The 18579-nt window shown below is 40.9% G+C and overlaps 1 protein-coding gene across 1 annotated transcript in view; it reads left to right on the top strand.

Moving 5' to 3' along the window:
• The window catches only part of LOC135085654 (uncharacterized), an 85224-nt gene that overhangs the window by 39118 nt on the left and 27527 nt on the right, over nt 1-18579 (top strand). The window contains exons 3-6 of the mRNA XM_063980421.1: nt 14434-14509; nt 16525-17028; nt 17404-17552; nt 17898-18118. Of these exons, the coding sequence (XP_063836491.1) occupies nt 14434-14509; nt 16525-17028; nt 17404-17552; nt 17898-18118 (950 nt within the window). The remainder of the gene's footprint in view (nt 1-14433; nt 14510-16524; nt 17029-17403; nt 17553-17897; nt 18119-18579) is intronic.

The raw sequence follows: 18579 nt of genomic DNA, 5'->3' as shown, positions 1-18579 counted from the left end.
CAGAGGCAAGAGGATTTGTCCTACACTCCCCACGCTGGCCAGACGGGTTGGGGAGGCCTGATGCTCGCGTATTTGTCCCTTAGTCGCCTCTTACGACATCCACGGGAAGAGTGTGGTCCTATTCTATTGGTCATTCAATAACACCCGTATTCACAAACGATGCTTGCTTAAGTGAAGCAGCAAATTGAACGCGTTAAATAGAGCTTGGCTGGTAGCCTCAATATGGTCTCGGTCAAGAGGGCGCGCAATCCGCAATCTTCATCGTGGGTTGGTTCCCGCTGAAAACCAGCTTCTCGACATGGCGCTCGTTATGTCGCGAACTCTTCAGCATAGCTTGTACTTATTAGTTTAATGTTATATAGTACTGTATTTTTATTTTATTTTCTATGCTGAATAAAGTATTCTTATTCTTATTCTATGTGATTGGTTCGTGTGAGAATCTGCGTCCACGCGCACTGCGAGACCTCATAGTAATGTTTGTGAATAAGTTCGTAAGAATCAAATCAAGAACAAACGTATGACAATATACTTTACATTTTCCATAGAAATTATGAATTCTCGGTACAAAACGGAAGTCACGAGATCCAAGTAGGATTTGATTAAAAAATCAGAAAAAAAACAGATCGTGTAAAACAATGAACAATGAGTCGCACGGTAAAAAAAATAATTAGAGACACAATTATTTATGGATTGTGATGAGCGCGTGTTTGTGCACTTGAACTTGGATGTTGGTTTTGTAGAATGTAGAGAATTACTTATAAAAAACTCATTTACTTTTGCAAATAGGCTTTTAAAAAGCACTTTTACACGTCCCGGTATTAACCCTGCCGCTGCTTCGGGCAATAAATGGGCCAGTGCTGAGAAGAAGCAGCGCAAGAAACTCAGTCACTATAATTTATTTATATGATCCCGACGTCTATAGGTAGCAGGAACGCGCTGGATGCAGGCCGCTACCAACCGTGCAATGTGGAAATCATTGGGGAGGCCTATGTTCAGCAGTGGACGTCCTGTGGCTGACATGATGATGATAATACCTGGCAGATCCTGCAAAAAACAGTTCCAACAAAAAACGGAATGTCTCTATGGTAAAAGGCCTTAAAAGGCAAACACACGTTGTGTCTCACTTGGTGGACCGACGATCTGATGAAGGTCGCGGGAAGCGCCTGAATGCGGGCAGCGCAGGACCGGTCTTAGAGGAAATCCTTGGGGGAGGCCTTTGTCCAGCAGTGGACGGAATTAGGCTGAAATTAGAAAGTAGGGGAACTCTATTAACATATTACAGTACCTACCTAATAATTAGTGATTTCACACTAATAATAATAAGTACAACTCGATTAGACGTGTGGAATGCATATTTTAAAATAATGACTCAATAACCAACTTATAATGCAACAAAATTATAATAATAAATTATATTTACATCAATAGACATCTACGAGGGATTCTACAATTTATTACAACAATTAAAACTGTATAAACATGTAATAATGTAGTAAACAATATAATTATACATAATACATCATGTTAACTAGCGTAGTTTTTTCCTTTAATCTATCAAAATAAAAATGAATTGCTGTTCGTTAGTCTGATTAAAACTCGAGAACGGCTGGGCCGATTGAGCTGATTTTGGTTTTAAAATGTTTGTCGTAGGTCCAGGGTAGGTCTAAACGGTGAGTAAATAAGGAAAAATTGCGATGGCTTATTTATTGCCTTTAAGGCGGAACAAAGTTCGCGGGGTCAGCTAGTATTAAATAACAAAAAAAGTTTAAAGATGAATAACCACTCCCACTCTTCCCGTGAATGTCGTAAGAGGCGACTAAAGGACAAATATGCGAACATCAGGCCTCCCCAACCCGTCTGGCCAGCGTGGGGAGTGTAGGACAAATCCTCTTGCATCTGGTCAATTAGAGGGTCGTGCTCCTGCAGTGGAGACTAAATGACCTGATGACATTTTGGGCTGTAGTTTGGTGTCAATTTCAATCTGCTTAATTTTTCAAGTCGATTGATCTAAATAAGTACATATTTACAACATTTACAAGAGCAGCCGTAGACAAAGGCTAGTTAATTATGTTTTTTGTCTCATCTAATAACAATAATCTACATGATTGTCTTGTTTTTAAACTGGCTTCTATGTTAACATATTCACTATTCAATGATACTACGATAAGGCATTGTAATGAGCAAAAATACAAATGCTGGAGTAAGGACGTAGCACACTTGTCAACCCGGAAACGGATCGTAACCGTATCAACTCGAGGCGGTCAGTATTCTTTGTATGAAACTCCATACTGCAACGTAAACGCCTCGCCTCGCCATTGACAGCGCGCGAAAAACAATGACAGTTCGCGAAAGGGGATACGATGTTGATCCCTTTCCGAGTTGATAAGTCTGCTATGACCTTAAACAGGGTAAAGTCATAAAAAAGTTATAATTGTAAGTTATTTGCTGCAAATAAGCTTTTTATAGCTCTTTTACGCGTCTTAGAAAAAATTATAGCTTCACCCGCGTGAAATTTTGTTTGTCACAGATCGTCATAAATTATAGCCTATATGTTATTCTGGGTTATAAACAATGTAAAGTTTTATCAAAATCCGTTCAGTAGTTTTTGCGTGAAAGAGTAACAAACATGTTTACATCCAGACATCCATACAAACTTTCGCATTTAGGAAAGTAGGACTGCTTCGGCACGTTTAATACAGCTGTCAAGCTTTCAGGAGAACTTCATGAAAATTAGACATGTATTTCAAGACTTTTATTAAGCTGGTTAACTATAGGTATAGCACTTAAACTCCGTCAGTGCCTGAGGTACGGGAGGGCGTTTTTGAGACGTCTAATCCGTTCTTAGTGAGCACCTACGTTCTAAAAGGAACCCCATGCAAAATTTAAGACTCCTAGCACTTGTAGTTTCTTAGATTTTGTGATGAGTGAGTGAGTCAGTCAATTAGTGATCTTTTGCTTTTATAGATATCGATTATTCTAGAAACTCTAGGTTTATTTGGTCTATTACTCTAACCTGCCTTTCCAGAGAGCTCTACATAACTAAAGTCCATAAGCCCAAAAACCAATTAACTTTGAAATCATAAAACATCGAACCATTGCTTCATAATTAATTATCTCTTAATATAATGAAGAAATCCATAAATATTTGCCGTCTTCAATTTATATTGCGCAAAGTGTACAATTGATTCACGGACAGTAGCTCCACTTTTTAGTACAGCAGCGTCAATGAGTGCTATCGTGTTTATACTTAACAGTTGGCACCCCTGGCGATTGACAGGACCTTGCTCTACAGTGGCGCCATATTGATGAGTGCAAATGCGATAGTCCTCGTACCACTTTAGCGCTCACCAGTTGGTGCCACTGTCTTCGCTACTAGCAAGTGACAGGACCTTACTCTACAGTGGCGCCAACTGGTGAGCGCTAAAACGATAGCCCTCATTAGTTCGTGACACCCAAAGTAGCCAAAAAGTTCGCAAAACGTCTTTGTTACTTAGAATAAGGTTGTGTTGTCAACCTTTTAACCACTTTGTGTGTTATTAGCTACCAAAATTATAGGTATTTAATTACACATAATACAAAAAAGTATTTAAGTATGTTTATATCCGTTGTCCATTTAGCCATAGTACAAGCTTTGCTTACGCACGTACTCACAAAAGATGCTTGCTTAATAAAGCAGCAAATCAAACGCACGGCGTTGAATAGAGCTCTGTGATTGGTTCGTGTGTCACCCTGTGCGTCCACGCGCACTGTGAGACCTCATAGTCATGTTTGTGAATATGGGCGTTAGTTTGGGATTGGATGCCGCAGTGTAATTGTCCAAAGATTTATTTATTCAAAACATAATATACAAAAGTTACAAAAGGCGAACTTAATGCCATATGGCCTTCTCTTCCAGTCAAATTGCGAAGCAGATGGTTTTTCGTTTCTGAGCCCACTGTCTGACTCTACATTAGTAAATATCATATTAAACAGATCGCCCTGAACGTCTGTGTTACGCAATTATTAATATGTACATATTGACGAATCATTTTAGCGAAAAAACATGACATTGGGTCGCGTAGATAAAATTTTAATTGATGATGTTTTAATGGCCCTATTTGTAGCTTCTGAATTAAGAGGATTTTTTTGTTTTGTGTTTTTGACTAATCTTGCCTATCTTTTCCAAAATAAAAGTAAACTAAGTTACTAATTGGGATATCAGCTATCTACCAGTGAAAGTCCCGTCAAAATCGGTCCAGCCGATTCGTAACAGACAAACGATTTAGAAAATTGACTTAACTTTTAGTTTCTTACTTATTTAGGGTATTTTAGAAACTCATATTATTTTGACATTACTGATTAATTTATTTACGAGTATGATGCCTATCACAGAGCTCTATTCAACGCTGTGCATTCGATTTGCTGCTTCACTTAAGCAAGCATCGTTTGTGAATACGAGCGTTATACTTTCGACGTACTCGTACTAAAGCCATCTGTTGACATATCTTTCTCTACCATCGGTTTGTCAATATGACAGCTGTCAATTGACACAATGGACATTTTACATAACTTTTTAAAAAAATAAAACCGACTTCAAATGCGAGAACACAAAAAAAAACTAAAAATTAAAAATATTGCGTATAAAAAAGTTCATCCCCAATTTTCCACCCTTGGGGGTGAAATATTTTCTTCAAATTCGCATGAAACCACCCTTTTGATAATACCTATTCAACAAAAAAATAATCGTTCAAATTGATTTACAATCGGCGGAGATTTTGCGTATAAAAAAGTTCATCCCCAATTTTCCACCCTTGGGGGTTGTTTTTTCTATTATTAAATTTAAATGGGACCACCCTTGAGGTATTACCTATACGCCGAAAAAAGATTTGTTCAAATCGGTTCATAATTGGCGGAGTTATCGCGTAACAAACATAGAAAAAAAAAAAAAAAAAAAACATACGGGTCGAATTGAGAACCTCCTCCTTTTTTGAAGTCGGTTGAAAATGGCGGCCGCTGATTTGTAGTGTCGTAAGTTAAGTAAAGACGTATTGTGATTTTTCAAGATCATATCAAGACATGTCTTGAGTGCGTATCAATAAATGGATCTTGAGTTCAAAATTTTATATCCTTTTCTCAGAACTGTCAAATATCTTGACCCTGGTAGAACAAAACTTAATATAAAGTCATTAATTTTCAATATAGGCTTTTAAAAGGCGTTTATACGACCATTAACTTTAACTCTACCACTGCTTCGGGACAATAAATGACCCAGTGCTGAGAAAAATCAGCGCAAGAAACTCAGTCACCTATAAAGGGTTAAATAAGTAATTTTACTTTCGGGACTATTCCCACCTCTCGTTCCCACCGCTGCAACTCCTGTGTAGCCAGGATCTACAGCTTGACCGCCATTAAAAATCCAATCAGTAAAGGTCAAGTAATTTTATTTATTAAACATTTTTCTAATATTCAAACTACATGGATGTCGTAAGAGGCGACTAAGTGACAAATATGCGAGCATCAGGCCTCCCCAACCCATCTGGCCAGCATGGGGAGTGTAGACAAAACCCTGCATTTAAAAACATAACCCTCCTACTGGCGCAGTCGAGTAAAAACTTAGTTTTGCCTAATTTAAAATCTACAACAAATGATGAGGTGTCAACAAGAATTATTGCATAAAAATGTGTGTCGAATTAGTGACAAATAGAATTGGCGACAATTAACAAACTGACATCTTAATCTGATGTTATGTTAAATAATACTAAGGCACATTAGTTATGTTGTCAGCTTATTCATAAAGAATGTCCATATTGGGCAATATCAAGCCTTGAAGCATTATGCTCGCGACTAGGTACGCGTGAAAATAGTTTGAATAATATTTCCCGTTTGTCCAACATTTTTCTTTACTGCTCCGCCCCTATTGGCTGTAGGTAGAATATAGCCTAAAGCCTTCCTCGATAAATGGGCTATCCAACACAAAAATATTTTTTCAAATCGGACCAATAGTTCCTGAGATTAGCGCGTTCTTACCATAAGTTGATTCAGCATCCTCATCAGGTCATTTTGTCTCCACTGCAGGAGCACGACCCTCTCTAATTTACCAAAAGCAGAGGAACATTAACGAACGTCCGTCTTTTCCTAAAGCTCACTTACACCTTTGTTTTGTCACCTGTCATTTGTTTCGCTCTGGATAGTCGAACCCTAACTTCGAACTCCTTCTATGTTCTTCTGATTAATTTCGTTGCGGGTCCAATGACAGTTTAACTTTCCCCGGGACAAGCTTGACCTTCACTTGTTGGGTTATTGGCGGTCAAGCTGTAGATCCTGGCTACACAGGAGTTGCAGCGGTGGGAACGAGAGGTGGGAATAGTCCCGTACCTACAAGTATTTATGTTAGAGAAATGTCCACTGCTGAACATTATTTTCCTCTTGCTCAAAAGCAATTTTTGCATTTCCTTGCATATTATGAAATGTTATTAAGTATACATAATCCCGCAAATATGTGTGCTTAATATTCAAAGATTAGAAATTTGAAGCTCAAATCTGCATGGTTTCAACACCGTGAGTCAGAAATGCAAAGCCGCGGTTGGATGTTAGCGACGATTATCCAATTTAAGGATGCGTAATACTCGTAGGTGACATCGGTGATTTCTGTTCGCTTTCGAGCATCATATTTATTTTATTTAAGGCTTGGTATTTCTGCTAAAGTAGGTATTTCGCGCTGTCAAAATCTGCGCGCGCAATACTTCGCCGAAGACAGCGCGCCAAAGAGCTCTCGCGGCTACACAGTATAGAAATACGCAGTTTAGAAATACGCAGTTGGTTAGGTTAGGTTGACTTCCTTCCGTTCAAGCGTCACACTCACAGCACTTTCTAATACAAATCATATCCAAGTGATACAAATTAAAACAACTTTCAAAATTTTTGGGAATATATTTTAGAATCGAATAAATATAGAAAATAACTGCCAAAGTAAACACGGTTGAAAGAGGCGTGGCGTCACCCGACCTTCCGGAAGTTCCGCGCCGGCTAAAAGAATTTCAAGATTACGTCACCCGACCTATCGGTAGATCCTCGGGAGCTTGAGCGATTGGAAAAACATTTTATGATCAGTTACAGTAGTAATAGCGATTATTTAGAGCTTGGATAATAAAATATAGTTGTTGCAATTCACAAAGCTTTGCATGTGGTTAATTACATTAATCAGTACACGCATCAATTTTGTTCAGTCTTTTTGTTTATTAATAAATAAAAATATCACACTAAAATTGCATACATATTTGTTTGTATTGGTCTGGGTGTTTTCTTTCCATAATTTATGTATAACGTATGTACGGGGCTCTGTATCGAAAATCACTATGAGCAATGAGCATCACACACTGTTACCTGGAGTGCATTACCGCAGCAAAATTTTTATAAATGTTGTGCTTTAGAGATTCGAGAGTATATCAGATAATTAGTCCATCGTGAGCAGAAATTTGTCAATTGGGCGGGGCACACAGCTCGTAGAGACGATGGCCGTTGTGGCAGAAAAGTTCTCGAGTGGCGACCACGGGCTGGAAGACGTAGCGTGGGCAGGCCTCCTACTAGGTGGAGCGACGATCTCGTAAAGGTCGCGGGAAGAGCCTGGATGCGGGCAGCGCAGGACCGTGCATTGTGGAAAACCTTGGAGGAGGCCTTTGTCCAGCAGTGGACGTCATTTGGCTGAAACGAACGAACGAACGAACGAGCAGAAATTTGTCCACTAATAGCAAAATTCGTTCAAATTATAGTTTTAAAGTTATTGGCTAGAAGATTCTTTTATCTTGCAGCTTAGACCTTTAGCTACAGACCTTAGACAGTATTTTTGAAACATTCTTACGCATGGTGGAGGAAGGGACGCTCTAGAGCAGTGCTTCTTAACCGGTGGTCCGCGGACCACTGGTGGTCCCTGGAGGCATTCCAAGTGGTCCACGATGTGCACTTGCACACCTTGGTCAAAACCACTTTTAACTGATTTTTGCAGTCAAACTGGTTTTGACCGATTATGAGGTGGTCCCTGACAAGACAGAAATTTGGTAAAATGGTCCCTCATGACTTAAAGGTTAAGAACCACTGCTCTAGAGACTCAAAACTACAAGGATACACATGAACTCCAGTTTTAAATCCGTTGATATCTGCTGCATCTGCCATGTTTTTGGCTATAAGATTCTTCTATCTTACGGCTTAGACCTTTAGCTACAGACCTTGGACAGTATTTTTGTGAAAATTCTTACGCATGGTGGAGGAAGGGACGCTCTAGACACTCAAGTCTACAAGGAGTCACATCAACTCCAGTTTTAAATCCGTTGACATCTGCTGCATCTGCCATCTTTTTGGGTAGAAGATTCTTCCATCTTGCAGCGTAGACCTTTAGCTACAGACTTTAGACAGTATTTTTTTGAAAATTCTTACGCATGGTGGAGGAAGGGACGCTCTAGACACTCAAGTCTACAAGGAGTCACATGAACTCCAGTTTTAAATCCGTTGACATCTGCTGCATCTGCCATCTTTTTAGCTAGAAGATTCTTCTATCTTGCAGCTTAGACCTTTAGCTACAGACCTTAGACAGTATTTTTGAACCATTCTTACGCATGGTGGAGGAAGGGACGCTCTAGAGACTCAAGTCTACAAGGAGTCTTATGAACTCCAGTTTTAAATCCGTTGTCATCTGCTGCATCTGCCATCTTTTTGGCTAGAAGATTCTTCTATCTTACAGCTTAGACCTTTAGCTACAGACCTTAGACAGTATTTTTTATTATTTACTAGCTGACCCGGCGAACTTTGTTCCGCCTTAATGGCAATAAATAAGCAGACTTTTTTTTAAATTTCGAACGGGATAAAAAGTATCCTATGTCCTTCTCCTGGCTCTAAACTACCTCCCTGACAATTTTCAGCTAAATCGGTTCAGCCGTTCTTGAGTTATAAGTGGAGTAACTAACACGACTTTCTTTTATATATATAGATTTGTGTCAGTGTGCTCTTCTAAAGAGTGTAAGACGATTGTATGTAGGTACTATTAAAATGTAATTTTAACTCATTGGTTTTGTCTCATATTTGAGGAATGTACTATGTATCATGAGTAGAGTCTTCGTTTAAAAGGATGCGAACGATTTAAATTTCAATAGGTAGACAAAATTGATAATTCTTAATTATCAAAAATTTAAGCTTTCTCCAGTAACACTGATATTATTATACTGTGACTCATCAAAGTCATTATTGTCAAAAATATTGACAAATCGCGAACTGTCACGGCCAAAAAACTGACACGCGTCCGTCCTCCGTAAGCGCCACCGCGCGACTGATTGAGATTGTCCAAGCCGTCATGGACGATTTTTTCCACATTTTTTAACATTGTAACTAAATAAGACGCAATATAAAAATTTCATCCGTTAAAAGCCCTCAAGTTATTTCTGAACTTTAGTTTAGTAAAAGATTTAGAACCTCAAATCGCTTATTTTAAAAATAAAACCATAAATAGAAAACGAATAGAGGTAACTTTGGGAATATATTCTATCGAGTCAACTTCATCAAATCGTGTTTCCATCCGTTAATAGCCCTAGAAAATATCCTCAACTATGCCCAATAAAAATCTTAGCCTTTAATTTTACTGTTTAGTACCTCAAAAATGAAAAATGAAAACCTCATTTTCGCCATTTTCTCTGCTACCCGGCCTTAATAGGACTTTCAACTAGACATACCTACACTAAAACCATCTTAACAACATTTTATAACTTAATCTAATTATTATACGTATCATTTGTGATTTAAATCTACTTCTATCGTGAACTCTTAAAATTACAACTAATATCACCATAATCCTGATGTCAGTACTTACGAGCAAACATGAGCATGAGAATTATTGCATAATTATATGCATATGCCGTAGAAATAAAGGATAAGGCCGGGTTCCCACTATGCCGGACCGGCAGATCTGCCGGTCCGGTAAAATCGCCGGAAGGCCTAGCGGCGGTAAAATTGTATGAAGCTGTTCACATTATCCCGGATCCGGCTTTTTCGCCGAGCCCGGCATTTTTACCGAGTGTTTGTCGCTACAAAATGCCGGCAAAATCACCGGACCGGAGTAATGTGAACGAGTTGCGGCCCGCCCCGCCGCGCCCGTGCTTCCCGCCCCGCCCCGCCCGTGCTCCCCGCACTCCATTCGGCTCGGATTTCGGATCCGGTGATCCGGTGTAATGTGACACCCTTATCCGGTGTCCGGTTTCCGGCAGAAATGCCGGTCCGGCATAGTGGGAACCCGGCCATAGAGCCCTATGTTCTCGATAGTAGAGCTGGTTCCCTTCTTTCAATTTTCTTTTGCAAGCTTCCCAATTACCATGTCTCCCCCTGCATTGCGACGAACTGCTTGATGTAGTTTCTATTTGTATGTATTTAAGCGTAGCTTCCTCGCTTATAGTCCAGCCACAGCCCTACAGGGCTCGGCGTAATTTGTCCATACATCAGCACGGTCTTGACTGACAGATGACAGCGAGATATGCCTCGCAAAGGGCATTCGGTAAAAACTTGTTATTAAACGCAAACATTTGATAAATATCTTCAAACTATGTTTACATAAAATTATAATTAGCGGCTCCTTTGATATATGTTTTAGCTAACACTAGCTGTTCCCGTGACTTCGTACGCGTGAAGATTGTTTGAATATTTCTCCGGTTTTTGCAACATTTTTCATTCTTGTTTGGCTCATATTGGTCGTTGCTTGATATAATGTAGGATATAGCGTATAGCCTTCCTCAATAAATAGACTCTAATAGAAGGATTTTTCAAATCAAACCAGTACTTAATTCAAGCAAATAAACTCTTCAGCTTTATAATATTAAAAATATCTATAGATCAAAATCTAGTTCGAAACTAAACAGCATAACCTCTATTAATTTCAGTCTGTCACAGAAATACCTTTAACGCACGCTAATCCACCTTCCAAAAGACTATCGCACGCATGTCCCCCGTGCAAAATCTGGGATAAAAACTATCCTACGCAATATAATATATCAGTGAATTTAGATGAAATCTAGTTTACTGATCTCATTCAATGGTTTTAACTTGAAAAAGTAACAGACAGACAAAATCACTTTCATATTAGAATATTATTAGTACGGATACATTATTAGTATGGGAATAATAATCTAAACACTTCATCACACTTGTAGCATACGCAACAGTTAAGTAATGGTCGCCGAGTCGCAGGTTCGAACGCCAGACATGGTTCTTAAATCTGGATTATGCAAATTGAATAGGCGCCGATAGAAATGTCACTTTTGTAAATGCGTACCTACTAACCAATATTCAGTCAAAATTTCTTTATATGTATAGACTATTATATTATTATAGTGCTTACAAATTTCAAATATTTTGCTCTTAAGGAGCCTCTACACTACATGTCCCATAATCTTTTTTACCCTACCTTCGAGACCAACATTTGGCAAGTGCTGAGAAGAAGCGCCGCAACAAACTCAGTCACCACTGTCTGCCGTATTATAATGCAAATGTCTGTCTTTTACCTTTCCAGGACCATTACCATTGAACGGATTTAGATGGGAGGCTTATCTAGAATACTTTGAGACCTAAGCAAGGAAAAACGTAAGATAGTTTTATCCCGATTTTTGAAACAGGGACACGCGTGCGGTATAGACTCCCTGTGACAGAGCGAATCACATGAAAATCGAGTCGCAAAAATTAATCTACACTAAAAGGAGATTTGATTTTTTTGTATTGAATAGGCTTCAAAACTAATGGACCGAATAAAAAAAATCTTTCACCATGATAATCCTACATGATTTCTGATGAACATAGGCACAAAGTTCGCCGGGTCAGCTAGTTTACAATGAAATGTCCAATTAACTTTTTGACACAACAAAGCTTGAAAAGAAAACGTCACATTGCAAAAACCTTTTTTATCCCAAAGTTGATTGACTGTCAACGGCCACCCATCCACGATTAGCCAAGGCGTGCGTTGCTTAATCTGACAGTCTGTAAATCATATACAACATGTCGAAACAGCTCGTTGGTTGTATCATTAATAATGACAATTTACTGTCAATACATGTTTGTACCGTATTAATCATTATTAAAACAAGCTTTAGGATTTGCCACACTGGTTCTGCGGTCTGCGTTAACGCAGCACGCATTGTCAGTACAAATCAAATCAAAAAGTTTATTCAGTATACATAGGCCCTTTTCAGGGCGCTTAAACACGTCCCAAATACATATTATAGCTTGCCGTAACACCACTTCGGGACAACATAATATTTTATAGGCTAGCTGGTGCTGCGAAAAAGTGGCGGAAGAAACTCAGTCACCTTTAGTACCAATTTTGTATTGATCGATCTCACCAACCTCTGAAAATCACATGAGCAAAGTCGCGGGCAAAAGTTAAGACATATTATAAAGAGGGAAGATTTGATTGTTTGTTTGTATAGAATAGGCTCCGAAACTACTGGGCCAATTTGAAAAATTGTTTTAACATTAGAATTCTAGTTATTTTTGATTACATAGGCGTTACAAAGTTCGCCAGGTTAGCTAGTGTATATGTAGTGAGTTAACGTCAATAGTTGGTGACACCCAAAGTGGCCAAAAAGTTGACAACACAAACTTATTCCAATTGTAACAAAGACGTGCTGCCAACTTTTGGCTACTTTGGGTGCATGAACTATTTCACACTGACTGTAGAATGTAGGTACCATAGTTGTCAATTCCACTCCAAGGGTCAGAAGCCATATTTAATGTCAAACATGGCTTATCAGTTATCACATAGCGAAACAGTGTTTATCTGTCAGGACCACAGTTAAATACGCCTGACATTTAGTGTGGAAATGTGAAAGGTCTATATTTTACGACTATTGCTACCGACAGCTAGCTTATAGGTACGGGAGTAGGGTTGCCAGGCGTCCGGCTTTAGCCGGACATGTTTGACTTTTTAGGGACTTGTCCGGCCAAATATTGCCTTTTCCGGCCTGTCCGGCTTTTGTTAGGCTTATTTGGTTGCCGCGCCAGGCAAAAGTCGAGCCACAGAATCATATGAAGCGCACGCATCAGGATGTTGGTTAGCAACCGATGATGATAGTACTCACTCATGAGCAGACACTAATTGCACCGGCTTTTAGGGTAAAATGACCGGCCAAATTAAGCACAAAGTCCGGCTTTTGTGATTTTGGACCGGCAACCCTATACGGGAGGGGTGACATTGACATATTACGTGACAGATGTTATAAAGATTTGAAGTCTCGCTGACGTTTGACGTTACAAAAACACCCTCTCATACCTCAGGCACTGATTGACTTAAGCGCTAGACCTGTAGCTTTGCATGCGACATTTCCCACGTGGGTTTTATTGTTTATAACCCAGAATAACATAAAGGATATTTATGACGATCTGTGTTCGTTCGTTCGTTTCAGCCGAAAGACGTCCACTGCTGGACAAAGGCCTCCCCCAAGGATTTCCACAAAGACCGGTCCTGCACCGCTTGCATCCAGGTACCTCCCGCGACCTTCACCAGATCGTCGGTCCACCTAGTGGGAGGCCTGCCCACGCTACGTCTTCCAGCTCGTGGTCGCCACTCAAGAACTTTCCTGCCCCAGCTACGATGTGACGATCTGTGACAAACTAAATTTCACGCGGGTGAAGCCGCGAGCAAAAGCTAGTTTAACATCATTTTACGACCAATAGGAGCATGCCAATGGAAAATGTTGCAAAAAGGGCAAATTATTCAAACCATTTTCACGCGTACGAAGTCGCAGCACAGCTTGTCAATAAGCTTCAACTGCTTCTGAGTTACGCTCTTTTCAACACTAGTGGAAACTACGCAACGCGTTGAATTATGTGGTGTTAAGTCGGATTGAAATGCAAATTATGGCTGTACATTCGATATTTATTATGACATGAATAAAACAGACATTTAGTCGCCCTTTGCGGATGGTAATTGCATAAATAAATACCTTGTTTGGATGATATATAGAAGCATTTGCGTATGAATAGGAGATGGCTACTTGTTACATTATGCACATCCTTAAAATACATGGTCTTGCGTTTAATTCAGTGCATGAGGTATGGGAGCGGCACGGGACATTGACATATTACCTTTGACGTGACAGAGCATACTTGACATCTCGCTGACGTTTGACAGCTCAAAACACCTTCCCGCGCCACGTGATTACAGGCGAATGGAAAACCTGTTTAAATTATAGTTCTTGCAACTCACGAAGGCGAGTGAGCTTTACTTGTGTGTGTACGTGTACATGCACATAACGATAGTGTAATGTCTGTCAAAACTTTTGAAAAACGAACAGTAGCGAGCCACCACACATGTAAAGCTCACTCGCCTTCGTGAATTGCAACAACTTTAATTAAATTATGCAACGCGAAACTTCATAATTGAATTATTCTTTATGTCTTTTTATTAATCAACATTTTCTTTTGTTTCAGAAACAATATTGTAACACGAGAACCGAAATCTGCTGCAGGATCGAAGTCTCCTCAGTTGGAGCTGGAAGCGTTCAAGGTTCGCTTGGTGTCGGTTCTGCCACCTTCCAAGGCTCGAATGGCCAAGGTTCTGGGCTATTCGTCAGTGGGCAGTCAAGCCAAGCTGGCCAGAGCTTTGGTTCTGGGCAATCCGCTTTTGGGCAAGGCCAGGGCAGCGGCCAAAGTGGTTTTAACAGTCAAGGCAGCGGGCAAAGCGCTTTTAACAGTCAAGGCAGTTCGCAAAGTGCGTTTAGTGGTCAAGGCAGTGGCCAAAGTGGTTTTAACAGTCAAGGCAGCGGGCAAAGTGGTTTTAACAGTCAAGGCAGCGGCCAGAGTGCTTTTAGTGGTCAGGGCAGAGGGCAAAGTGCTTTTAACAGTCAAGGCAGTGCTTTTAGTGGTCAAGGCAGCGGACAAAGTGCTTTCAGTGGTCAAGGCAATGGACAGAATACTTTTAACAGTCAAGGAAGAAGTGAAAGTGCCTTCAGTCAAAGTAGCGGTCAAAGTGCTTTTAACAGTCAAGGCAGCGGTCAAAATGCTTTTAACCAAGGCAGCGGGCCTAGTGCTTTTAACAATCAAGGCAGGGGCGAAAGTTCTTTTAGCAGCCAAGGGAGGGGTGAAAGTAGTTTTACCAGTCAAAGGGGTGAAAATTTTGGTAGTCAAACTGGACAAAATGCTTTCGGTGTTCAAGGAGGCAGCGCTTTGGGTAATCGAGGAAGCGGTAGTGCTTTTGAGAGAGGGCAAAGCTCGTTCGAAAGCAGCCAAAGCTCTTTCGGAAGCCAAGGACAGGGTGCTTTTGGGAATGGGCAAGGCTTTGGTTCTCGGGAAACGCAAACTTCTTCGTTCGGCGCTAATAACTTTGGATCTTCGACCTTCGGTGCTGGTGATAGAAGCGCGTTTGGGCAAGGAACGCAAACCAGACAGGGAGCTGGTTTCCAAGGATCTAGCTCGTTCGGTGCTGGGCAAGGAGTGTTGGCGACTGGGTCATTTGGGTCGAACTCAGGTTGGTATCTGGTCATTTAGTCTCCCGAAAAACGACCATTTCTGCTTTACCTAAGGCAAATGGATTCGGTCTACACTACCCATGATATCCAGACCAATTGATGAGGCCCGACGTTGTGGAGAGGATATCTTATCATACTGTATTTTCCATCGTAATTGGTAGGATGCAAAAAAGCTACAAGTACATGTCATAGGGAGAAGAAGGTGCTTAGTTAAAGGACTTAGCACATTTGTCAACTCGGAAATGAAGAATTATCTTTGTATGAAATTCCATACTGCAACGCACACTTATCCGCACCGTAAAGTATACGCCTCACCTTGCGGTTGACAGCGCGCGAAAGGCGATGACAGCTCCCGAAAGGCAATACGGTGTTGATCCTTTTCCGAGTTGATAAGTCTGCTATGTCCTACCCAGAAATACATCGTGCTATAAATGAAACAGGGTAGTTTTTGGCTCTCGGGTTATAGACACAGTCCAGTTCGATATGAGGCAATGCCTATACTTCCCAGTGGGTCACTACAAAGGATGAAGATTCTATAGGTCAATGCTTTTAACTGCTTAAAAAGCTTACTAATTTAACTGAATGCTTTTCCAAATTTTCTAACAATCAATTGGCAATAACAATAATTGGTGGTTTTAAAATTTAAGTAAGATTAGTAATATTCATTGAAGGAAGAATATTTTTTATTGATTCTTGCAATCATTATGATGGAGGGAGAGCTGAGTTTCATGATTTCTTCAGTGCAAGAGATCTTTTCAATTGGTTTTCAATTAAACTTACAATTGGCATAAGTTCCAAGTCGGATCCAAAGAGTATAACAACAGCATATTTCTGAAAAACAGAAATTCAGAATTTTTTTTTTTTGCAAGCAGGCTTTTAAAAAGCACTTTTACTAGTCCCAGTATTAACCCTACCGTTACTTCGGGACAATAAATGGGCCAGTGCTGAGAAGAAGCAGCGCGAGAAACTCAGTCACTAAACTCAATTACTCAAACATTGGCAGAAGTAGCCGTTTTTCCTCATCGTTTTGTTTGACTAACATTATTTTCAACAGGATCCTCAAGCTTTGGAGCCCAAGGAAGTCAATCAGCGTTCGGCGCGACCAATAACAGAGGAACAAGCAAATTTGGTGTGTCCGGATCAGTCGGAACTGGACTCGCTCCCCCTGCTAACAAAATCAACAACGTATATAAATCCACTAGCCAGTCCAACTTCGTCGAGACGGATTCCTTCTCCGCTGGCAGTGAAGTCGCTGGTGTTTTCAGACCTGGCGCAGGCCCTGGTCTGAAGCCTGGAATTCCTTACCTACCTCCAGTAGACACTGTGACCCAACCTTCCTTCATCAGCTCTACTTCTGTGCCGTTTACCACCACCCCTAAACCTTTTGTTCCGGTCCGCCCTCCAGTGACTCCCCCTAGGCCCTACCTTCCTCCTGTCACTGTAACTACCTCCACGTCTGCTCCAGGATATCTGCCTCCAGATGTAGTACCTGGTGAATCTAAAGATCCACCACCGTATTACGTCACAGGATCGCTTTTAAAGGAACCATTCTTAACCAGTAAGTTATTTTTTGTAATTTAAACTAAATCAAATCATTTATTTAGTCTTACGCCCGTATTCACAAACGATACTTGCTTAAGTGGAGCAGCAAATCGAACGCATAGCGTTAAATAGAGCTCTGTGATTGGTTCGTGTGTCACCCTGTGCATCCACGCGCACTGTGAGACCTCATAATAATGTTTGTGAATACGGGCTTTTGGCGTTTTCCAGTCCGCCTCCATGCGTAGAACAAATGCTATCTAGTTCTGCTCATCATCATCATCATTTCAGCCATAGGACGTCCACTGCTGAACACAGGCCTCAATTATTTCCATGTTGATCTGCAGTACCTGTAATAGTATAATATTTATCTAATTTACCATCTTTCCACCAGCGCCGTCGCCCGCCATCCCAGACACCCCTTCAGGCTGCGCTGCGGCTCTGAAGTGTACCCCCATTGAGTTCTGTACAGCTGAGGGAGTCATCTCCACCACCGCTGTTGTTCTGACCAGAGATCAGGAGGCGTACAGAGTGCCTTTGACGGTAAGTCTAAGTTTCTATTGATTAATTTCGTTGTGGGTCCAATGAATGAAATTTTCTCGACAAAAGACCTTCACTGGTTGGGTTTTTGGCGGTCAAGCCGTAGATCCTGGCTGCACAGGAGTTGCAGCGGTGGGAACGAGAGGTGGGAATAGTTCCATTTAAATTCGTTTCGCTCTTGTCAGAGCGGTCGTGGTCACGTTGAGGCATTCGCGTCGGTTGTAGAGGTGAATTCAGCTCTCCGCGCGATCTCTCGCCATCTCTATCTGTTGGCAGACTGCCTGGTGCAGTCATATATGTTGTTAGCCACTGCCGGAGCCCTAAGTGAACGAGTATTTCTTCCAACAGGACTGCAAAGACGTTGGAACCGGTACGATCGGCAAGTGCTGCAGAGACCCGCTCTACACTGATCCCTGGCCAACCAACCAGCTCGGCAAATGGGTGCCCGGCGTATTCGGAGGGAACGACGGGAAATATGTGCCCGACAGCAACCCTCAATCAAACAATCCTCGCGGGCAGGTCACTGGACGACCACCAGTCACTGGTTCAGTGATCCGAAACGAGTACAAGTAAGTAATACCCCTTTACTATTGACAATTTCATTCTTGTGGCGGAGTTTTGGGCTGACGCTATGTAGGTTTGTTGTCGACAAGAAGAAGAAGTAATACCTCATTGTTTTATTAGTCACTAAAATCCGGTCGCGGAGCAGATAGAATTTCGTCCAATGACCCCAAGCTACCTACTGCAGCCGCCTGCACAGTGAGTGTGTGAGCGCGACATCTATATAATTACACGAGACCGATAAGGATGCGTAGCTTGGGGTCATTGGACGAAATTCTATCTGTTCGGTGACCGGACTTTTAGCTTCTTCGCCCGTGATAAATTTTGTCTGTCACAGAAAAATTTTATCGCGCGCATCCCTATATTAATACCTAATATCTTCTTAAAATCCGGAAAAAATCGGAGAGTTCTGAACGTATCCTGGCGATATTAGAAAACTAGTCTTAAAAATAACGTTACTAAGAAATTA

The sequence above is a fragment of the Ostrinia nubilalis genome, chromosome 29, assembly GCF_963855985.1.
Source record: "Ostrinia nubilalis chromosome 29, ilOstNubi1.1, whole genome shotgun sequence".
Lineage (NCBI taxonomy): Eukaryota > Metazoa > Arthropoda > Insecta > Lepidoptera > Crambidae > Ostrinia > Ostrinia nubilalis.
This window is presented reverse-complemented; position numbering and strand designations above follow the sequence as displayed.